This window comes from Anguilla anguilla, chromosome 3 (genome assembly GCF_013347855.1).
Source record: "Anguilla anguilla isolate fAngAng1 chromosome 3, fAngAng1.pri, whole genome shotgun sequence".
In the NCBI taxonomy this organism is placed as follows: domain Eukaryota; kingdom Metazoa; phylum Chordata; class Actinopteri; order Anguilliformes; family Anguillidae; genus Anguilla; species Anguilla anguilla.
The window spans coordinates 9,843,279-9,867,757 of record NC_049203.1 but is presented as its reverse complement, the minus strand read 5'-3'; the positions used below and the strand labels follow the sequence as shown (position 1 = coordinate 9,867,757).

Genomic DNA, 24,479 nt, shown 5'->3' with positions numbered 1-24,479 from the left:
ACGCACAGCAATAGAACTGAATGTTTGATTCTGAATTTAGTTATGATTTCATGCGAATATAATGTATTTTATGTCGCGTAGAGAGTATGCAAAAAAATTATATGTAGGCTGTGTGTATTAATTGATATCGTGTTATGCTTCTGCGAGTGTACCACACATAGTATAGGCTATAAGCAGATGGGCTGTCATCCCCGTATTGTTAACATAACAAATTCGGTCTCCCTTTCGTTGAAGCTGAAACAGTTCATTTTAATGCCGATTCAGTAGGAGGTGTGATAAAATACAGTACAGTTTCGTTGGACGTTCGAAGACAATGCCAACCCCCCAACTAGTCTGCATATCCTATATTTAGGAAAAAACAGGGACGGAAGGAGTTGACCACCTGCTTAATCTGTAATAATAATTGTGATTTGTCTGACAAGCCACGTGCAAACACGTACACCTATACAGGTTCCTAATGTCATTACGTAAGGGCAACTCCGGTCAACTATTACATTTTATGACAAATTCCTTACAGAACAATGTATGTTGTTATGTTACTTTCCCCTTGCAACGTGGTGTCCAGTAGGAAGCTTGTGCGAATATGAATACAAATACTATAGGGCAAAACCATTACTAGACTTAAGCCGATTTGTTATTTATTTAATTGTTTAATGTATTGAATATTTGGGAAATATATACATTTGCCTATGTAATAATTATGCATAATATATGTCCTGCTTTTTAAGACGTTAACACATTAAACAGAAACCAATGTAATTTAGGACTCATATTATAGGGTATTAAATAGGAATATCCTACTTGTTTTCATGGAAAGTCGGCTCCTGTTTACAGTAGGTCTACATTGTAATGCAATTTTGTCGTTTGGTAGACGCTCTTGTCCAGTCAGCCTTACACAGATTACGTTTGTACCACACTCTCAATTAACCCAACTTTGGAAAGTTTACTGTGTGGACTAATAATAATCTTAATGTCACTGCTGCATGGTTTTTAATTGATAAGTTTAATGCATAAATGAAAATATGTCTACAGCCCAGTCTGGTTATGCACAGTTTATATCAAGTTGATGTTGGGAAGGAATTTAAAACTCGAGCCAAGAAAACTGTAACGCGACGCTGTGTTGCAGCCCGGAGCTGTCCAAAAGAACATTTGGCCCATAAGGAAATTTGCTATTATATTGTCGTTCTCCTTCAACAGTTATTTGCAGCAGAACACACAACCGTGTGAAGCAGTACTGCATTTGGACCCTAAGTGCCGCTGTTGATCACGAGAGGGTTGCTCTGCACACCCGCTTTCAAGTACCTCCCACATTATTGCGCAGCACGAGATCGAGAAGCACAGTTAATAGCATCCATAGTGCCTGAATTACACCAAAGGACAGTGCATTCCAAAATAAAATAACCAATACAAAAAAGATTTTTTTTACGATTTTGGACATTTGTTTCTGGCTGTATAATAATTCAGTTTCTTGTCAACGCGAAATCGACATGGCATCGAAAAAGCTGGTCCTAATATGGCCATTGTACCTGCTTCTTTGTGTCATTATGAATCGTTGGGCATCCGGACAGGTTCGGTACTCCATCCCAGAAGAAATGGTGGTCGGCTCCTTCGTAGGAAATATAGCGAAAGATCTCGGATTGGATCCTAACCGGCTGGCTTCAGGGCGCGCTAGGATATTTACCGCGGGCACCAGTGAGTATGTTGAGCTGGACAGGGAGAAAGCGCATCTGATTGTGAAGGAAAGAATTGACAGAGAGCAGCTATGCGGGGAAATGTCCGCCTGCAGCTTCAGTTTTGAAGTGATTCTTGAAAACCCAATTGAGCTTTATCGTGTTACCGTGGAAATACTGGATATCAACGATAACAGCCCAGTTTTCCCTCGACCTGAAATTACACTGGAAATAAGCGAGTCGGTTGTAGCCGGAGCGCGCTTCTCTATGGAAAGCGCAGTGGACTTGGACGTTGGTATAAACAGCCTCCAGAGCTACTCTCTCCACCCGACAGATCATTTCACTTTAAAGACGCTAAGCCGACCAGGGGGTAGTAAAAAAGTAGAAATGGTCCTTCAGGCTCCTTTAGACCGAGAAAAGCAAGACCACCAGTATTTAACATTGACTGCCGTTGATGGTGGCGATCCTAAGCGGTCCGGTACGGTAAAAATCCATATTGTGGTTCTAGATGCGAACGACAATTCACCAGTATTTAATCAAGCAGTTTACAGGGGAGCCGTGGAGGAAAATGCAGTTATTGGGACGTTAATAACAACAGTAAGTGCAACAGACGCGGATGGCGAAACAAATAATAAAGTGGAGTACTATTTTCAGCATGCCACTTCGACTATTACAGAGTTGTTCGCGATAGATGCCTTCACTGGCCAAATAAGAGTAGCCGGAAATTTAGATTTCGAAAAACATAAATTGTATGAGATTAAAATACAAGCTAAAGACCAAGGAGGGTTAACCGATTCCGCGGAAGTAATTATAGATGTATTTGACGTTAATGACAACTATCCAAAAATAACACTAATGTCATTTTCTAATACGCTGCGGGAAGACGCAGTTCCCGGGACTGTAATTGCTATGATAAATGTGCAAGACCTGGATTCAGAAGAGAATAGTAAAGTTACATGCATAGTTGACCAGAGCATCCCTTTCAAAATCGAATCGTCATTAACTAACTACTACAGTATTGTGACGGATTCGGTGTTAGACAGAGAGCAGACACCAGAATATAACATTACAATTACTGCAGTAGATGGAGGCATTCCGCCTCTCTCTAGTACTCATACGTTAACGGTAAAGATATCGGATGTCAACGATCATCCACCACAGTTTGAACAAGAAAGTTACAATGTCTATGTGATGGAAAATAACTTGCCATCCGCATCTCTGTTTTCCCTGAAAGCAAATGACGCTGACTGGGGTCCTAATGCTCGTGTATCTTATTTTATTGAAGACGGTGATTTGAATGGATCACCGTTGACTTCTTACGTTTCAATTAATTCAGACAACGGTGTACTTCACGCAGTGAGGTCTTTTGATTACGAACAAATCAAATATTTTAAAATACACGTTAAAGCTCAAGATGGCGGATCCCCTCCTTTAAGCAGTAATACCACTCTAAATATCTTCATCCAAGACCAGAACGATAACGCACCTCAGATTCTGTACCCAGTACAGACAGGTGTCTCAGTGGTGGCTGAAATTGTGCCTCGTTCAGCAGACGTTGGTTATCTTGTCACTAAAGTGGTCGCTGTTGATGTGGACTCTGGACAGAACGCATGGCTCTCATATAAACTGCTGAAAGCGACAGATAGGAATTTATTTGCAGTGGGCTTACAAAATGGAGAAATAAGAACTTCACGACAGGTCTCTGATAAAGATGCTGTAAAACAAAAGCTTACTGTTGTAGTGGAGGACAGTGGACAGCCCTCCCGTTCTGCCACAGTCAACGTCAATGTGGCGGTTGCGGACAGCATCCCGGAAGTGCTCTCAGAGTTCACCGATTTTATGCACGATAAGGAATACAACGACAACTTGACTTTCTACTTAGTTTTGGCACTGGCCGTAGTATCATTTCTTTTTATTGTGTCAATCATTGCCATAGTCTCAGTCAAGTTCTATAGATGGAGACAATCTCGATTATATTATAAATCGAACGCAAACCTCCCAGTTATACCGTATTACCCACCATTTTACGCAGACGTCGGCGGCACCGGAACTCTTCAGCAAGTGTATAACTACCGAACTACTGACTCTAGAAAAAGCGATTTGAAGGATATCAGACCGTGCAGTCAGAGCATCATTAGTCTGGAGGCCAGTGGAAGCCAAACACTGCCGCACGTGCAGGAGAAAGGGTTCGGGGAGAATTTAGAGAATCAGGTGAGCGTTTGAGTGGTACACATTTGCCCCTTTTCCCATTGTTGTTATGTGATGAATTTAACAGATTTGTGAGGTTTCTTGCTAAAAAGCACAATCTCAGGAAACTGGGGGTTGTTGATGTTTCAGTTGAATGTTGTCTTTAAAACGTTGTCTATATGATTATGTCAGAGGTTATATCCCCGGCTATATGATCTGGTTTGAATCATTTAATGCAAATTGGCCGTGTTTTGGCCCTCTTAGGGTGTTATGCCCGCAAGTAACCGTACATTTGAGATACAGATCTACTCTAGGGTAACATGTTTGAGTGTGATCGACTGTTTAATGCTGAAATTCAATTATATTTGATTGGTTTACCCGTGGACAAGTGTACCTTTGTATGACTAAACCAATCATAGGTCTATGGTGTTTAGTGTGCACATTCTCTACTGTATCACCAGCTGCGAAAAGGAAGGTCAGGGAGCACTGGCAAGTGTTGCCTGGAGATACCGATTTTATTAAAGGTTTTTTTTTATAGGCAGCCACATTTTGCTCTTGATGAGGACTAAAATCTGAGGGAGTACCTGGTCAAAGGATACATCTATATTGCCACTTCATGCTTTATTTGGACTAACCTCCACTAAATCTTCCTCGTATGAATTGTCTTAATTGTAACACAATTATTTTAAAAGGCTTTCTTCCTCACTCACATACTGGGATGAGATGTAAAGTAAGAAGTAGACTCACTTGAAAACAAAATGATGTACGTATTAATGTGTCTTTAGTTTGTGCTGTGTTGATAACTGCAGAAGGAGAATTGAGGATGCTGGAACTGAGCCACTGAAGCTCTGAGCCGTTTCCTCTCTCTCTCTCTCTCTCTCTCTCTCTCACTGCTGTGCTGTTCCTGCAAGGCAGCAGGGAGACAGGGCCATAGCACTGCTAATGGAGGCGAAGCAGATTGTTCACGAGCAGGGACTCTGTGTGCATGCTGCTGTGTGTGCAATGGTAGAGGTGGAAGATCCAGGTTCAGAAAGTAAATGTCCTCCCCAGGATTTTGTTCCAGTCACCTGGGTTTGCTAATTAGGCCAGTTGTTCAGCCAGGAGGTCGAGCGAAGTGGTGAAATCAGCTGGCTGAGTTCACGGGTGGATGAAAGACATGGCAGGATTTTACTTTCTGACCCCTGGCCTTTCCACCTCTGCATAATGGGCACGCACTCTTGCTCCTGTTTTTGTTTAAAATCCAACTATTCTTTTAAAGGTATTCCCTTTCACTGAGGGTCTATAAAAAGCCAACAAGTCAAGGCTAACATTTTTTTTAAATTAGTTTAATAAAGCCTTTGTGCAATAAGTGGCTTTCGCTTTGAAGCAATACAAAGACACATGCCATTATTCATGATTCAACATGTGATGCATATAATTTAATGAAAATCATGTTGCTGACCTTGATACTCTTTTGGTATCAGGTACTCAGCCCACATAATACATTGTATATTGCATTAATTTAGATGTTGTAATTATTTTAAACAATAGATGCAGCATAACACCTCTAATGGTACCAGTTCTGTAAATAAGGAAATAGCTATATTCAAATTTATAAATGTCTGCAGTTGGATTGAGACGGCATGCCTGTAGAATACTCTCAGTATTGCAAAACTAGGTCTGTAGGTGCCAAACATACTCTCCTTTACATTATAATAAACCCGCGATACACTGACTCTACCACCAGTGGGGTCATTAACGTTTTATGGCTCTGAGTTTAACGATGCGGGAGGAAATGCATAACACATGGCATTCCAACTCCCCACATAAACTTCTGCAGAGATTTTTCCCCAGAGTGTAAATGTGAGATCAAAGGATTTGCGTGCCTGAGCCGTGTTAACATATCAGAAAGTGGTATCACACTTGCAGTGTCATTGGTCCAGCGTGCGGGACACGGGAGGGGCTGGGGAGCCGCTGTTTCAGGGTTGGTGGCGGGAGGAAATGGCGGAGCCACCGCCTCGCAGGCATGGCGAGCGGAGTTGTAATGATCCCGGGCCCGTCTGCAAGCAATCCGTCCCCACATCTGTCCCCACATCTGTCCCCAGAACCCCCCTGCGCTCCGACGGCCGAGTCCCGCGGCTGAGAGTCATTACGGAGCGGCCTCACAGGGAATTCCGCAAAGCCGCGAGCGCCGGTAAATACTGCGGCGTCTGATTAAACCGCCGATCTGCATCCTGCATGCGGGGGGTGGGAGGGGGGGGAGACCGCTTCCCTTCTCAGGGCTGTCAGCCGGACAGATGTTTGAATCGGAGGCGGAACGTCCTGCCCACCCTGCGAGATCAGGAGCTGGGCTTGGGGCCTGCGGGGCTGCGGTCGCTCTGCACTCCCGTGTCAGCGAGAGGGCAACGGCAGGCAGGCCTGGCGCTTCGGTGCACGCGAGGAGAGCTCCTCGAAGTCTGACCCCTGGGTACGGGACGCGTTCAGTGCTGTGAGCCGGCTGCTGCCGTGATTAACGGGCTCTGGTTCACTGGCTGTCTTGGCAGGCTTGTCGGTCAGTTGTCCACAAATGGGATGTGTTTTCCTTTCACTATTTTCTGAAGGCTGTGCGTACCTGTTTCTCGGGGGTGAGGATTAGCACCTGTGAACGTCCAGAGCTAAGGCTCACGGAAAGGTCACGTTTTGCTTCTAGTATGATTGGAGGCAGTCAGCTTCCTACACAGGGACCCGGATTACAAATTTAAAATGCCAAGCCGTGAGATGCGGATATACCAGTGTGCCATACCCCCACGAGTGTCTCAGACTGTAAAAGCACCCAGGTCTGTTGCTGTCTAATACCCCTGCCAGTGTTGACCCTGTGGTGTGGTGGCTCCTACAGTGGCTCTGGCTCAGTGCCTGTCCTGTTTGTTATGCGGTCTAAAAACAGGCCTAATTGCAGTTGGCATGAAACAAACAAGATTACCTGTGATCTGAGTCCATGCTTTGAGTGGAATCTCGGTTGCGTTCTGTCTCTGGCACACACACACATTCTGCTTTTGCAGGCAGTTTTTAGTCCTCTGCTACTTTCCCCTGAATCATCAATACTAATTGATTTGAAAGCTATCACCTCTGCAGACTCTACAGATGCAATTCATTAGTATATCACATATAAGGTATACCACTATCTGGGTCTACCAATCTCTGTTCCGCGCTGTAGCTTTCATTCAACGTGTGCCTTTGGTGTATCAGATTTTGAAAGCATTCTCACTGTCAGACAAGGCCTATCACATTCAAGGTGTTTATAATCAAGTATGCATGCTTCATTTGCAAGAATAGAGTGCTAGCTTTTGAAGAAAATAGAGATAACACCTTGATTTTTATTTTTTGTGATAATCACTGTGCTGTAATATCACTGTGCTATAATACTGAGCAGAAACATGTATGTGAGATTGAGAAACGAATCTCAGCCCTTTCTGTGTGTGCTCCTTCCTGTGCTTAACGCTTTGAAGAGAAGGTTTGTTTAGAATGTTTTTTTTTTTTGTAAGTCAGTGGGCAGTGGGTTTGGAGGGCGATGATGACGAAAGCGCTTCAGGGACTTCTTCCATCTGTTTTTTTGTAAGTCAGTGTTCTAGAACTCCGTTGCTTTCAGTTACCAGTAGTGATTGTTACATCACATAAGAACAGTCCAATCACATTTTTGTGCTTTCTCCCTTCTTCTCACTGTGACATCCCATGTCCTGACCTTGCTGCACCCTAAAGGATGAATATACATCAGTGTTGTATGCAGTGATCACTGCTGGCCTCTGTGAATAAACGGACTCAGACTCTGAGTGCTGAGCCACAGAGCTCACCAGTAGCATGTATGAGTACAGAAACACAAAGCTCCCCCACACTCTCTGTGAGCTCAGACCCAGCGCAGCCCGTGGGTTTTCTCGAACGAGGGAGACGGTGAAACTTGATCACCCGGACAGGAAACGCATTCTGAGGTTCTCGTCCCACCGTTGGAGGAAAGAAACCTCATCCTGGCCGGGCGGCAGTGGGTTTGGAGGGCGATGATGAGAACGGGGGCTTCAGGGACTTCTTCCATCTGTTTCATCCACCCAGGCAGTGTGAGAAGCCAAGCCTTGTGGTTACAGTGTATCTCCAAACCAGCCCCTCACTCTTCCAGTATCAAACGTGGCCCGCACCCCCGGTCTGTTCTGCCACAGTGTGAGATGGGTTTTATTTTTACATCGCTGGCTGAGGAGCAGTGAGTCACTCTGCCCTCCCTCACTGTCAGAGCCCACACCGCCATGTGATGCGTATCATGTAACGCTGCTCTCCTGCTGCTCCTCCGGCTCTGGCGAGTGTAGCGCTGCTGCCACGCCCACCTCGTCCCTCTCCAGAGCTGCAGTGCAGAGACGGAGACAAAGAGAGAGAGGTGGATGGGAAGGAGAGGGGGAGGGAGGAAGGGAGGGAGGGAGGGAGGAAGAGAGAGAGAGAGAGAGAGAGAGGGAGGGAGGGAGGGAGGGAGGGAGAGAGAGAGCTGTGGTGTGGTGTGAAAGAAAGAGAGAGAGGGAGAGAGAGAGAGCTGCGGTGTGAGAGAGAGAGACATGGAATGACAGAGAATGAGATAAATGGTAGATTTCTGTGTTCAAAGGCTTTGTTTTCTGCCTGGAATGAGAGGTGTGTAATCTACTGTTACATACTGAAGGCAGAATGAATCCACTGTAATCTGCTGACAGTAGAACAGAGACATGTCACCTCTTTGAAATGGCATTTGGCTTTGATATTGCCCCCCAGGAGTTTCCCCATCAGCTGAATTTAGGGCACAGGCATTCATGCACCGGTCAAATCAGACATGTACCGAGACGCCCCACCCTCACATTACTTCTGGCTTTCTGAGTTTTTGGCTAAAGGATGCTTTTGGGTCTCTTTTCCCTTTCCACTGGCCCCTCAGTGAAGAGGAGGCTGAGATTTTGCCCTTGAATCAGTGATTCGCCGATAGCTGGATCAACGCAGGTGTTGGCCGTTGTGTCCAGACATTACCCTCATTATGCTGAGGCTTTAGCTTCAGCATGTCCATGCATTTGCTCTGGCCTCTGCTAGCGTTAGTTGTATTGCAGGAACACATTTGTTTCATTGTGTACAGGCGGGCATGATCTCAGGACAGTGTTTAGCTTGAAAAATCCAAATACATTTCTCCGCAAGGGAGCGGCTTCTCTGCCAAATGGCATCGCATTCACAACAATAATCAGCACAGTGTGTACAGGAAATCTGGATGCTGGTGATGTCAACACAGTGTGCAGTACACATAATTAAAAATGATATCCAGGTTAAAGACATAGGGACATGCAGTGTTGTGTTTAGGCAACAAGAGTGCAGTTGCACAATAAATTATATATGAGGTCAAAACAATAGTGCTAAAATAAAATAGTAAAATCAAGTAAAAGGATATTGGTATAAATGCAATTGTGCTGTAAATTCAAAAGCTGGCAAAACAGTGTAAAACGAAGGTGAGCAGTGCAGTGGGGGGAGGGTGGGCATGCCTGTACAACCCGTCTGCAGCACAAGCTGCAGCAGCTCCCGCAGATCCCAGAGGTTCTGCTTTCACACCGTAGTTTGGAAATAAATAAAAAAAACAGACCAGAGTCCTCTCACTGTGCTTTATTTTTCATGTGTGCAGATGAGTGCTTAGCCAGAGCACGGAGTGCTATGGAGCGCTATCATTGTTTTCACTGGCTGTCTTCCAGTGCAGCCTGCAGTCTGTGGACGAGAGGCTGTACTGAGCGTACCGTGCGTGAGCTGGATGAGACAGGGTCTGTTCACCTTCCCTCCCTGTACATTTTACAAGGATGTTTGTGTTACCTGTGTTGACTGATTTTCTTCACCGATTTTCTTTCATTCGCTTTGACTCGCGTTTTGGAGGTGTGGTTAGCATTGCTTAAGCATCTGAATGGCTGAAGGACGGACTGATGCCCTTGGAATCACCTCCTTAGGAGGAAAACATGCTTTCGGCTGTTTGATAAAATCATGTCACGGTTAGTCTTAAAGATAAGATTGCGATTAATTAATCGGGTCTACTACTCTTCAACTGGCTCTGTTATTTGGCAATGAACCATCAGTGCTGATAAACACATCTAAAGTCTATAACCATAAGTGTAGTCTTGGGTGAATACCAGTCTGGATAGTCCTCTGTACTCCTATATGCAATTGAGTAAGATGTGTCAGTGCTAACTGTGCTTAATTACAATCGTTTTTGGGTATGTTATAGGCAGAGATTGTGATTGGGGGTGGGGGGATGGGACTGTATTTTAAACAGTGGTTTCAAGTTAAGGGGAGGCTCTTTCATGGGCCCCGGGCCCCTACATGCAGTACCCATCATGCGTATAGGATGGGGCAGCACCGATGGTGTCCTCTTTTGGCCCTTATCTAGTGACAGGGCCCCTGAAAGCCATACCACCCCTCCCACCCCTCCATGCATGGATCCACTCTGGGGTCCTGTAGTTGCTTGTGTATTTAGTGAGTAGTCCCGGGGAGATGAACATATGTTGTGGAGCTGTTATGGAGCTACAGTCTCAACTGCTTGTTTGTTAAAAAAACAAAATACAGAATCTACAGAATCAAATATTCACTGTATTGAAATATGATCTCCATTCACGTCTGAAAGCTTCCATCCCATGAAATGAGAAAACCATGAACAAGCATAAAAATACTCAAATACGCAGTGACACAGCTTAATTGCACTGCAGTGTGTTTTAGCTGCAGGACGTAGGAAGGCTGTAACCTTGCGGTGTCTTACTGTCCTCTCCCCTCTCTCCTCGGGGTCCTCCAAATAGGCAGCTCCACCGGTGATACAGGGGAGGGGTCCTCAAATCTGCAACTGCGTCTATCCGTTTAAAATTAACTGCATTTCAGACAATGATGTGCGTTAGAACAATGGCATCTGTCTTGAATGCATCATTTTAAAAGTGGTATGGAGGGGCAGGCTCAGCAATGCCAGACCTCCCTCACAGTTGGGAATGCTGGAAGTCACCAACTACCCAAAATGTAACTAAGAAGGCTAAGCTGCTAATATTGACAAAATTCTTACAAAATACTTACATAGCTTTGTGTTTTGCGCCCTCTAAATGTGGACATGCAGTATTTGGAACTGTCAGAGCAACCAATTGTTTTGTCATGATTTTAGTTTTAATCCCCCAAAGTGAGCGTATTACCCAGTGGCCATGTGTGCATAATGCGTATATGTGGGTATCAGTGTAAATCACAGGGTGTCTGTTTTTCCTAATACAGTCTGTGTATCAGTCAGTGTATCAGGTAAAACAGACCTATGCAGACATTGTATTGGTCTGTTTTAATGTATACAGTGCTCTGCCTGCAGTAATACTGCAGCAGACTCCAGCTGGATTAGAGAGGGTTTGTGAGGGCAGTGTAACAGTAGGGCAGGAGGACTATCACATGTGCATGCATGTGCACGCGCACATACACACACACACACACACAAACATACACACTTGCACTCACACTAACACTCACACACATACACACACACAGCCCATCTCTCCCCAGCTCTCCATGCAGACACAATCACAGCCTTTTTTTTACTCAAAATGTTTTATTACATAATCTCTTTTATGTAATCAGATACCAACACACCTGCATTCACTCAAACTATTTCACACCTACACACACTCTGTCTTTCACCCACTCACATTCACACACTGCACGTACAAACACATACTCACATACACTCACGCTTTTCAACATACACGCACACACAGACACACACCATCTGTGGTGGTGTTTGAAGTGAGCTTTCTTCCTTCACTGTAAAGCACTTTAAGATTGTGAAATGCTCTGTAAATAAAATCAACTTTTAGGATTCATAGAATGTATGATAAAGTTATTTTATGTTTATTACACTTTGTCTTCCCTAATATATCAAGCACGTGCACGCACAGTATATCTGTTGCTCTTTCTCCCTTGCTCTCTTTCTTTTACACACCTACGGACACTCACAAACCCAACCTTTTTATAACTCACAATTTTATACTGCACAATCTCTATGATACACCAACACACCTCATTTAACACTTTCATATTGCGAAATGCTCTGGAAATAAAATCCCTCTCTAGGATTTTATTTATAGAGGATGATTATCATTTTTATTTTATGGTGATTGTATGTTGTCTTCTCTGATCAAGCACATGCACACACAGTCTCTCTCTCTCTCTCTCTCTCTCTCTCTTCATTTCTGCTTCTCTTTCACTCTCATATACACACGCGCACACACACACACACACACACAACACAACAAAACGCATGTGCATACACATGCACAAGCACACACACACACACACGCACAACACAACACATCAGACTGATCCTCCTCAGTATCATTCAGCCTTTTCTGAAGGCGATGGGCAGATGCACAGTTCCCTCTCTGTCTGTCTGAAGTTACCCCACCCCCCCCCCCGTGCTGCTCTGCAGAGGCATTCATTATTCTGTCTGCTCCTCTCAGCCCAGAATGCCACGCCCCACCCCCTACAGCAGCTCCACGGGCTCTCTGTGCAGCCGCACCTGCGCCGCTCTCTCACAGTACCACAGTGCCTTCACACTCATGCTTGGTCTGTTTACTGAACTGCGTTTCCATTAATATTCACACGGCCTCTTTCATTCTGGAATAATTGGCTGCTGTTGCTGATGTTTGTGAAATCATGAATTACAAATTAAAGCTGGATTGTAGTTGCTGGTATTGATTTTCTGGCTGGAGAAATATATGTACAGCTCTTACAGTCTGCTTATCTCCTTCTCTCATTTGTCCTCCTCCTCGCTCCTATCTCACTCCCTCTTTCTTTCTCTCTGCGTGCTTTTTTTCCCCCCAGACAGCTTTTTTTCATGGCAGGCTCAGGACAAATGGTGGGATGCAATTGCCATGGCAACAGCTGACTCACAGTGCAGACTGTACCATTGTTCAGAAAACCGTAGGGGGGACAGGAAGGGGCGTACAGTTCAGTGTATGGGAAAGATGCAAACCGTGAAGGTGGTGGAAAGGCAGGAAGTGCCCCTGCTGTGGATGGTGTGATGTGGCATTCCTGGGCTGTGGGCTGCCTGCCACAGTTAGGGAGGTGTGTGTGTGTGTGTGTGTGTGAGCGCACAGTGGGGGTGGGGTCTTATCCCTGGATCTCTTCCCTTGTGCTTTGTATGCTCTTATCGTACTCTGCGTTTATCAGGTCGAAACGTCTGACATCTGAACATCGTTACATGTAGAGTGAATCTTTAGCGAGTGCTACATTTACAGCGTGCTTATTGCAGGATTCAGTCTTTCCTGGCACCGGCCTTAGTGCTTAGATCTGGAGCTTTCTTCCTCTTCCTTTTAGCCTAATGGAGCATCCACACAAACACACACACACGGAGAAACGCATGAATAACACATACTGCCAATATGGCTCCTGTCTCAGTCCTCGTTATGTAGGTTACCTAAGGCTGGGGGGATGGATGTTGCCCTGGGATTCTATCACACGATGCGGGGTGCGGTTTTGTTCTGAAATTAATAGCATCAAATTAATTGTTCAGTATGGGGTCATTTTCCTGTGATTTTGTGGCATTGTTTTCCTCTCTTGTCTTTTTCTTTTTCCATCCTCCCCTCCCCCCCTTTCCTCCTCCCTCTCTGATTCACTGCCTGTGATAAGGCAAATGCCTGCACTGCAGCATGAGTGTACTCAGCGGTGACGACTGTCGGTTATCAATATGATTTTACCTTTGTGTGTGTGTGTGTGTGTGTGTGTGTGTGTGTGTTTGGGTGGGTGGGTGTGCATGGGTGTGGTGTGTGTTTGTGTGTGCGTGTGTGTGTGTTTGGGTGGGTGGGTGTGCATGTGTGTGGTGTGTGTTTGTGTGTGTGTGTGTGTGTGTGTTTGGATGGGTGGGTGTGCATGTGTGTGGTGTGTGTTTGTGTGTGCGTGTGTGTGTGTGTGTGTGTGTGTTTAGTGGCGTTCTAGCTAAATGTTATCACACTGATTTTACACACCTGCAGTCTGTGGTCAGGGATGGTGGGCACATGTGCCCAAAGACTGTGTGTTTAGAGGAACTCTCCTGGCTGACAATGATCACTGATTTACACATCTGCAGTGTGCGTGCGTTTGTGTGTGCGTTTGTGCATGTGCGTGTATGTGTGTTCTCTGTGTGAGTGTGTGTGTGTTTGTGCATGTGCGTGTATGTGTGTTCTCTGTGTGAGTGTGTGTGTGTTTGTGCATGTGCGTGCACGTGCGTGTACATGTGTTTGTGTTCTGTGTGTGTGTGTGTGTGTGTGTGTGTTCAGGGACTGGATGTTCAGAGGCGCTGTGCTGGCTGAAAGTTTTCACTGATCTTGTGCAGCTGCACTGTGTGAACCATTTCTCTTGAGTTTTGTTGGAGCCGTTATAAAGAAGTTCTTATTTTTACCTGAGAGGTGAACCTCAATGTACTGGAGCACTGTCTATATTCGTTACTATGTAGAGCACTGTGTACAACACAGTCTGTACAACACTGTTTTTATTTCCTCCTGCAATATGGTACTGCACACACATTGTGGTATAAACAGTGTATCTTTATTGTCATTTAAGAGTGCTGTTTATCCCACACACATGCTGGTATGTCGGGATAGTCAGTTTACAGTGCATGTGTCTGTGGTGAGAGGTTTAAAAGGATGAAACGATTTCCCTTGATGCCCTTGTTGCAGAAATACAGGGAGGGAGGGGAAGAACAGAAATAATGTCCACACAAATAAGTAGCTTAGCGCTACAAGTAGCATAATGCACTGGAGAAAAAAAGTATAAAAATGGAGGTAAATTCGCAGGTAATGAATAGTGAATGGGAATCCTGATAAGGTAAGGTGTTTTAACAGTACTGAACTCCACTGTTTTGATATAAACTGCCTTCTCTCCCCCAGGTTGAAATTTGTGGTCAGCTGACCCGCTGTTGCTCGCCCATTTTGCCTCGCTCTTTAAATGAATCCACACACATCACAATCCAGGAGTATGTGCTTACACCCACATACACTTTGCCCTTTGCTGATGATGTCTTGCCCATATGCCCAAATCACCACAGATGCCGTTCCTTGTGAAAAAACAAGTCTTTAGCTGTCTTTGGCACTGAAGCGACAAAACATCCTGCCCCCTCTTTCAAAGTTAGGTCTCTCTTTGTATACGTGCTGTCAGGGGCGGACCTAGTCTGTCATACATATGGGTGCAAGGCAGACCTGGGTCAAATATGTATTTGTTTTGAATTTAAATACTTTTCTGTGCTCTGTTGATCTTACCTGGTGTAATTGAGACTGCCAATATGACCAGAAGGCGGGTTTTGCACTGTTTGAGAGTATTTCATTGGTTCCATACACCAGGCAAGATCAGTAAAGCGTAGAAAACTATTTGAATCCAAAACAAATACATATTTGACCCAGGTGTGGTGTGAGGCATGAAGAGAAGTAGAGCATTGTTTCAGTTATCATCAGCAGAGGGCAAAAGTGTGTCTAAGTGCATAGCCTTTGCTTTGCGTTTCTTCTCCTTCATTTAATCAGGAGTTTCAATTTATTTGTTCCCTACATGTATCTGAATAATAGTGGATTTATATTAAAAATTAAATTGTTCTGGTTACTCTGTATGGGGTGGGTCTAACAGCAAAGCCCCTCCTCCATCTCCGCCTATGACAGTGAAATTCTGTCAGTAACAGTTAAAAGGATTATGGGTAAGTATGGCCACAGGTATCAGTGTGTGTAAGACAAGGTAATCCAACAAGTCACATCTGCTTATTGGCATGTTCCTGCAGTGTCAGTGGAGCCTGCTGACAAGCACGGTCTCAGTACTTAATGTTTTTTTGTCAGAGCAAAGTTCACTTTTACTGTCCATCATCCTCCTTGAATTGAGTCATGTTTCTTCTGTTTTCTGAGCCGGTTTGGCAGGCACTGCACAGACACCTACAGTACTGCTATTTAGCAGACACTCTTTTCCAGAGCGACTTACACAACGTTTTGCTTTTTATTTTTAACATGGTTTCCATTTATACAGCAATTCAAATTAAGTATCTTGGGTTCAAAGGCAGTGTCCTACATGGGAATCAAACCTGCAACCTTTAGGTACCCATTGTTAGTGTACCCATTGTTCTACACTGCCACCCAGATGTTCCCGGAGCTGGACGGACTGCTGGGACCAGGTTTCAGGTGTCTGTTCAGAATGTGCTGAGCTGTGAGAGTGCATTTCCGTCTCTAACCAAAATGATCTATGTTTTTATCCCCTGTGCTGCCTCTGCTGCTGCTGCTGCTGCTGCTGCTGTCACCCCTGTGCTCCTCCAATCAAGGTAAGAAACATTTTATACACATTACCATAATTCCCAATGTCGTTCAATGGCACCTTGGGGGTGTTCTCTCAAAACAGCAAACCCAGGGAAAGCATTCAGTTGGACTTACATAGCGTTTATCAAGCAGCCCTATATGGGTTATTTGCTTGTTATTATTATTATTATTATTATTGCTATCACTTACATATATATGATGTTAGGATCTATTCAACATCTATAATAGCTTTACAGTGATGATATGGAAACTCACTAACACTAGCACTAATGTGTTGTACATAACTGGTTGGTGCCTGGCAGCCATTTTGTCATGCAAATGTGCTCTGCAGTTTGGCTGAGATGGGCAGTGAGGGAAGGAGTGAAGGGAGCTTTTGACTGATGTGTGCTTTGAGCAGCATGTCCAACTAGATGCTATCTCTGGGTTTATTTATTTTTTTAACCCACATGACATTCATGGGAAACGTAAAATGAGAGTAAAGCTCCAGCTCTCATTTATGATAACAGTAAAGGTAAGTGATCCACAGAGAGTCTGCTTTCAGAGAACAATCCCAGATGCACTTGATTGACAGGCCTGTTGGAACTCTGCTCTCCAGCAGGTGTCCCTGGTCTCTCCACATCCTCTGTACCATCATGTATCTATGTGATTCTGTTGTACTATGTGTCTGGTAATTGTTTTATATTGGACAGAAAACTCCTGAATGCAAGATAAAACCATAAAACCACACAAAAACACAAGCACGCTCACACATGCACACGCACACACAGACACAAACACACACACAGCAAGTTATCTGTGTTGTGTAACCACACTTTCAATGACTTTAAAAATATTACCGGAAACTTTTTGAAAAGATAAATCTGGTGTCAAATTCTCCAAAAACTTGACACTGTACATCTGGTCCCCTAATGATCCCCATATATGTTTTGCTACAAAATTCCCTACACAAGTGGACCCCCCGGGTCATCGTTGTTAAAGAGAATTCTCAGTTGACCCCTATATAGTTAAGAAGCAGTGAAAAGAGGTCAGAGTCAGCTGTATTCATTATATTAAAAGCACAGTGAATACTTTGGATTGTGCTACAAAAACACACCTGTCTCTCTCCTTGTCTGCTATGGGATGCTGGGACAATCAAAATGAAGACAAATTCAAAGTTTTATGTTTCATTTGACATATATTGAAAGATATAATAAAAAGGTGAAGTGTTGTGCTTCATCACTGTTGATTAAGTTATTTGATGCAGCTAGAACCAATTTTCAGTACACGTATTAATTTGGGTTTTTTTGGGGGTTTTTTTTTTTGTCATAAAAATATGCTTTTTATGACTAGCATATTTTTATGACATTGAACGGATAATGCAAAATGAACATATAGTTTATAAAATGCAAAAAGAAAAAAAATACATAAAATATGTTAATAAAGAGAATACTTCCATTACAGAAAAGCTTTCAGTGGATAGGTCCAATGTTCACAAGCATATTAGAGTATATAAAGCAGTAGAAAGCATTACCAAACTGGTACTCATAGCCCGGGTCCAGTTTTGATTGATCTGAGCTTTAGTCAATGGGTCCAAATTAAGAATAGGGCATATAACTTGAATAACTTGACTGTTGAATCAATAAATAAATAAATTAATAAATAAATAAGATATTATTTGTGCCGTTCCATTTGTGTGCAGTTATGAGCATAAGTCAGGCAGTACAGTGCAGCTGTTTGTGTCAGCATCCTGACTGTGATTTATACTAACAGAAGCTCCTTGACCCTTTCAGATTTATGAGTAAAATATACATACAGGTCAGCTGACCAGCTGGAAGGGCTGAGTCACTGAAAATGCCTGTTATGATAAAAAAAATAAAACATAAAACATCAGATGACCCCTGTGACAAAGTCAGATGTGGCTCTGCACTAAACATAATTTTTAAAACAGGAAGATATTTCATATTATATTACACAAAACTAATAACAAATTAGACTGTTTGCAGGTATTAGCTCAGGAAATGGACTAAAACACTCATAGCCTTAATCCTCCTTGTAACTGACAATACTATGATTGTTCCTGCCACCTCACACATGCACACTGACACAGTTAAGCAGCGCTACAGCACAGCCACACCTCACACTGACTAAATATCTCCAAATGCAGATCTGTTCTTCACAGGTAAGTGTCATAATTATCAATTATAGCAGGCAAGAGAAATGTTGTTCAGTGGGATGAAATCAATTCAACAAGAAATAACTGAAACATGTGGAAAAGTAACTATTAAGCTTGAAATTGTGCAATTCCCTGTGCACTTTCTTGCCAAGTAAACTTTTCTTACAAAACCTGTCCATTGTGAAAGTTAGCTTGGCTGCATTTCTCACAATCCTCGTGAGCGAAGACCACTCTCAGCTCCCCAAGCCCTGTTCTATGTGAGTCTTACAAGAGACTGAATAAAGTGTTGGAATGACACAAACCAGTACTCTTGCCCCAGAACCTTCAGAGTGAGCCAGAACCTCTCCATGGCACACACCAGCACTCTTGCTCCAGCGAATCCACACAGGCAGTCCTGTGTGTGTGCTTCTGACCTTTTAAACTTCTCCAGTCCGTTTTTGGGCATTAATCGTCCTCAGTGTTTTATCTCAGAGCGTGTTGAACAACAGGCCAGGCATACCCCCCTTTCTTGAGGTGCAACTCTGCACTTTCATTATAACACCCTACAGGGAATGCTGCTTAGCAACCACTGAAAATCTGCTATTCATGAAATACAATAGATACTGAATTGTATGCTCTATATTGAACTGACCCTGTGTTCGTGGCGGGTGAAGCTGTCAGCACAGTTCTGTATGGGGTCTCTGCTGTTTGCCCGACTGTAGTGCACTTCCTGGTCATTTTCCGTGGCTGCTTTAGCAATCCTTAGTGAATGTAAATGCGGTGTTACTGCAACCCGGTAGCTTTGCAAAAGGAAAACCAGCTGAATGATCTGCAACCATCTGTGGGATTTTATAAATTAAAACAGACTCTGCCTCTGAAAATGTGAAACCCACCAGCTGCATGTTTTATCACAGACTATAGAAGCATCAAAAAAATGAAGAGTTGTGTGTTTACCTGGTTATAAAATTACTACTCAGAAATGCAGACATGTGAATTTATGTGAGTTGATGAAATTGCAAGCAACGTCTCTGCCTTTTTAAACAGAAAGGGTATGTGAATTAATTGTCCTGTCCTTAACATTAGAGGTGGTGGAGCATAAATATTTATAGAAAGGCACATACCCTGGATAGATACTAGATTCTAATTGTAAGTGCCACTTGGTCCTTGAAGGTAACCTAATTTTTTTAATGGTCCACAATTTCCCAGTGGACCTGTGTCAGAATGCATCTCTCGTGATTTTGCGAAAGCAGTAACTCCAGCGAATTTTTTTTTATTGTTTGAATTTGTAGATTTGCTATTTTTCTTGTTATGTGGGTTGTTGTTGTTGTCAATAGATGCAAGCTATGAATTAATGAATATTATACTTCATTCGTAATGGCACGAGAGTAATAGTCTTAAATTTCACCAGACATGTGCGTCCATTGTTTGCTCTTCCCCCTGTCGCGGATGTGCTGTGTTTTGTTTACAAACGGGGCTGAGAAATTAGCTCTCCAGTCTGCTCCGCGGGATGCAGGAGCTACAAAGCGCCGCCTGTGTGGCGCTGTTCACTAGTCTGGTGCTGAAATTCTCCCTTCTTTCTGTCGGAGCCAGCAGACTCCGCCATGTCTCGCTGTTCCGGCTCCTAACTGGATAATCCGACAGCTCATCCATGTATTATTCATTTAATTTGTCGAATGCATTTATTTAATGTTTTTCGCTGCTGGCGGTCGTGTTTTAATGAACGGGGACGTTCAAATTTAATTCGTGGCCAGCTGCGGCTAGCCCCGTTATAGCTATAGCCGTGTTGATGATGCTCAAAGCAGGCGTTTCCGTTGCTAGGCAGAACGAGAAATGGCACTTTCTCATATCGTTGTGAAAAACATCTGATTGGCTGTAGAGGAACAACCAGTGTGTGCAACCATACATGATCTGTTTGAGTTTCATATTTTTGTATATCAATGTGGAGCAAAACGGTTATTTTAAAACGCACTAAAATAATGCCATAACAGCTTTCAAATTATTACTTTTTCTCTGTGGTTATAAGATTTCGTAATTGGGTTTATTTTTATGTTGATGAATGCGTAAATAATGTGACAGAATTATGCCAAATGAGATTGTTATATGCGCGTGTGTGTATGTGTGTGTGTGTGTCTGTGTGTGTGTGTGAGAGAGAGAGAGAGAGAGAGAGAGGGAGAGGGAGAAAGAGAGAAACAAAAAGTGTGTGTGCGCGTCTCAGAGGGAAAAATTATGTGTGCGCGCGCGCGCGCGCGTGTGTGTGTGAGAGAGAGAGAGAGAGAGAGAGAGAGAGAGAGAGTTTCACCCCCTCCTATATGCCCCGTCCTCCTCAGCAGGCTGAGTGGATATATAATAAGGGAGAGCACTGCCTGCGCTTCTCTCTCTTCGCCACATGACGGCACAATAGACTCTTATGTGCCTCACGCAGGAATTAAAGGGACATGCTTGGCTATAATCAATAGTAATATTTTGAAAAATTATATTAAATCTTATCATTAAATGTAAAATATTTATAATATATATTTATAATTTATTAATAAAAGATAAATTAAAGCATAACGAAATTAACAAAATAAAATGCATTATTATTGTATATCAGTATATAATTTTCTTCTTCTTCTTCTTATTATTATTATTATTATTATTATTATTATTATTATTATTATATTTATTTGGAGTCCACATGCATGTTTATATTGGGTTAGTCCTGTTCTTGTCGAGTTAACCAGACATTTTTAATGAGCTGCATGTACTCGCCCCCCCCCCCCCCCCCCCCCAAGTTTAATACTGTACCCCTTATCATCAGAATTTTCAGTTTGATTTGTGTGTGTGTGTGTATATGTATGTATATATATATATATATATATATATATATATAGAGAGAGAGAGAGAGAGAGAGAGAGAGAGATCCTTTGCGCCCGTGAATGCCGCTGGTCTAGGCAGTAGAGGCTGTTTCTTTAAATTACAGTGAATTGGTGATTGGGTATCCCAGGAAAGCGCTGCTCACCAATAGGATGCAAACCTGTACAAAGAGATCTACTCCCTCCCTTTCAACACAGCATCGTAACCCTTCCATTTCTCAAAACGGAGGCACGGTTGTCTTCCCAGTTTTCATCACTGGCATCTCACTAAAATATGACCAGAAGATATAACCACGAAGATTTATATGTTTACCCAGAATATTCATGCGTGCAGGAAATATGTGGGTGAAAAATAGCATTTTTATGGCTCGTAGAACGCGGGGAATTTGGGTCTTCGAATGGCAAGCGCTGTGGCTGTTCAATTTCTTTATGCTGTGGAATACAATAGATGCACAGATTCGCTACACCATTCCTGAGGAATTAAACCAGGGCTCTGTCGTTGGAAATATAGCTAAGGACCTGGGTTTTGTTGCTTCAGAGATTTCTGATCGCAAACTGCGGATCGCCACCGAGGGTAAGCAGTATTTCAGTGTGGATTTGGGAAAGGGAGAGCTGATCGTGAGCGAAAGAATCGACAGAGAGACTCTGTGCGGACAAAGCGTACCCTGTGTTTTACCTTTGGAAGTTGTCAGTGAAAACCCGTTGCAGCTTTACCGCATTGAGATTGAAATACAGGACATTAATGATAACTCTCCGAGTTTTCTCACAAATGAAAAGGTTTTGAAGGTAGCTGAGTCAATGAGCCCTGGCGCAAAGTTCCCATTAGAAAGTGCCCAGGACTCTGACGTAGCCTCAAATTCGATACGCTCCTACAGTATTAGCAAAAACGACAATTTCATTTTAAATGTGAAAACCCATAAGGATGGAACAAAGATCCCAGAGCTCGTCCTCGAAAAGCCACTTGATCGAGAGACACTGGCTGTTTATCAGCTGGTGCTGACAGCGGTTGACGGGGGTAATCCAGTGCGCTCAGGCACTGCTGGAGTCACAATAGTTGTGTTGGATATTAACGACAATGCACCCCAGTTTGAACGGGGTTTTTATGAAATCTCCGTGAGTGAAAATACCCCTCCCGGCACTGAGATTTTTAATGTCAAGGCGACAGATCTAGATGAGGGTTTGAATGGGGAAATTGAATATTTCTTTGGCGATCAAACGCCGGAAGAAATCACTGCATTATTCCACATTAACAAGCAGACGGGTGATGTTCTTGTGAATGGTCAGCTAGACTACGAACAGTCAAATTTGCATAAATTCGATGTCCTCGCGAAAGACAAGGGCAATCCAGAGATGGAGAGTCACTGCAGCGTACAGGTAGAAATTACTGATATTAATGATAATGTCCCTGAAATTCTATTGACCTCATTAACGAGTCCAGTACCTGAAGACGCTGTTGTGGGAACCGTAGTTGCATTGATAAGCGCAAAAGACCTGGATGCTGGTGAAAACGGGAAGGTGAGGTTAAACGTGACACCGGGTTCTCCGTTTATTCTAAAGCCATCTTTCTCAAATCATTATGCACTGGTAACTAGTGCTCCTCTAGACCGCGAGGCACACTCAGAATATAGCATTGAAATAAGTGCGAACGATTCGGGGTCGCCGTCGTTGTCTAGTAAAAAAACTATAACCGTTAACATCGTGGACGTGAATGACAGCCCTCCTGTTTTTTCACAATCTTCCTACACGGTTTATGTTAAAGAAAACAATGTTCCGGGGAAAATACTGTGTTCTGTGTCCGCTTCTGATTCAGACCTGGGTGAGAATGCCAAGATTTCATATTCTATTTTAGACTCTAAAGTGCAAGACGTGTCTGTCTCCTCATATATTTACATTAACTCAGACAACGGGAGCATCTACAGCATGCACTCATTTGACTATGAGAAACTGAAGGTGTTTCAGATTCAGGTGCAGGCAAAAGACCAAGGTTCTCCGTCTCTCAGCAGTAACGCCACTGTTCACGTTTTTATCCTGGACCAGAACGACAACGCTCCCACGGTTATTTACCCCTCTGTTGTCATGGGTTCAATCTCTCACCAGAAAATGCCCCGCTCTGCTAAAGCGGGACACCTCGTTACCAAGGTAACGGCAGTGGACGCCGACTCGGGGCACAACGCTTGGATTTTCTATAAAGTGGTGGAGGCTACAGACGCGTCTCTGTTTGGTGTTAATCTTTATACAGGCGAGGTGAGGACTAAACGCGCTGTTTCAGAGCAGGATGACGCCTCTCAGAGGCTGCTTATAGAGATCAAGGACAACGGGGAGCCGGTCCAGTCCACCACGGTCACAGTTGGCATATTGTTAGAGGACGGGGTTCACGAGCCCATTTCGGATTTGCGACAGAAAGCGCAAGAACCCAGCAAGAAAAACAATAAAATCACATTTTATTTGATCATCTCTCTGGCCTCGGTTTCCGCGGTGTCTTTTGTGACTTTTGTGATCTTAGCAGTGAAGTGCGTTCGAAACAGCAGAAGGGGGGCGTGTTGCTGTATCAGACGGTCTGATTCTGACGGATATAAGAACCCCAACAGAAATCTGCAGATCCAGTTGAACACTGACGGGCCTATTAAGTATGTGGAGGTTCTGGGAGGGGACATGATGTCTCAGAGCCAGTCGTTCAGGTCCTGCTTGTCTCCAGTGTCAGAGTTCAGTGATTTCACCTTTGTTAAGCCCAGTAGTACTTCAGACTTTAAGGATATGATCAGTGTCCTCGACGCGTCACTGCCCGACAGCGCGTGGACTTTTGAGAGTCAACAGGTGAGCACTTCAATTTTTATATTCTAATGTTATGAATGTTTTCACTAACTTTGCCATATGTGTTCCATATATCATATTTTGTTTAGTTGACACGTAAATTCACAGTTTTAGGCGACGCTGATTAATTGTTCATTTAAGTAAATGTATGTTATTTTTAGTTCTTTTCCTAGGTTAATTTTGTACTGTATTCTTTACATTGAACGTCTAAAATATAGATGCCCTGCCCTATACTGCCTTGCTACTTTTGATAAAAAATATTTAATTTTATTTAAATCAGTTTCACACTTAACCTGCACTTATGTCAGCACCCGATATATAATATTATCTTGAATAATGTATTTAATTTAGGTTATTTGTTTTATGTTTCTTTAAAAGTGTGATGAATCTGCCTGAACAATATATGGGGTTTTTTTATTCGAAAATTGCAGGGGCGTATGTCACTGTTGTGTAGTTTTGGAACAAAACGTTGATACTTGTATTGAAATTTGTTCACAACTTGTTTTAGCAATGATGTTTGCATTGTCCATTTAGGAAAACAAGTAAAACATTCCGTTCATGGAAA

At 43.3% G+C, this 24,479-nt stretch overlaps 1 protein-coding gene across 32 annotated transcripts in view; it reads left to right on the top strand.

The window, feature by feature from the left end:
* The window catches only part of LOC118223390 (protocadherin gamma-C5-like), a 247,865-nt gene that overhangs the window by 177,485 nt on the left and 45,901 nt on the right, over window positions 1-24,479 (top strand). The window contains exon 1 of one of the 32 annotated variants that reach the window (XM_035409873.1): window positions 1,304-3,881. The exons of 29 other annotated variants lie outside the window; for them this stretch is intronic. In XM_035409873.1, the coding sequence (XP_035265764.1) occupies window positions 1,488-3,881 (2,394 nt within the window). In that variant the 5' untranslated portion in view covers window positions 1,304-1,487. Of the gene's footprint in view, window positions 1-1,303; window positions 3,882-21,181; window positions 23,918-24,479 lie in introns of those variants that run through there. 2 more of the 32 variants (XM_035409825.1, XM_035409843.1) reach the window with 2 other exon arrangements.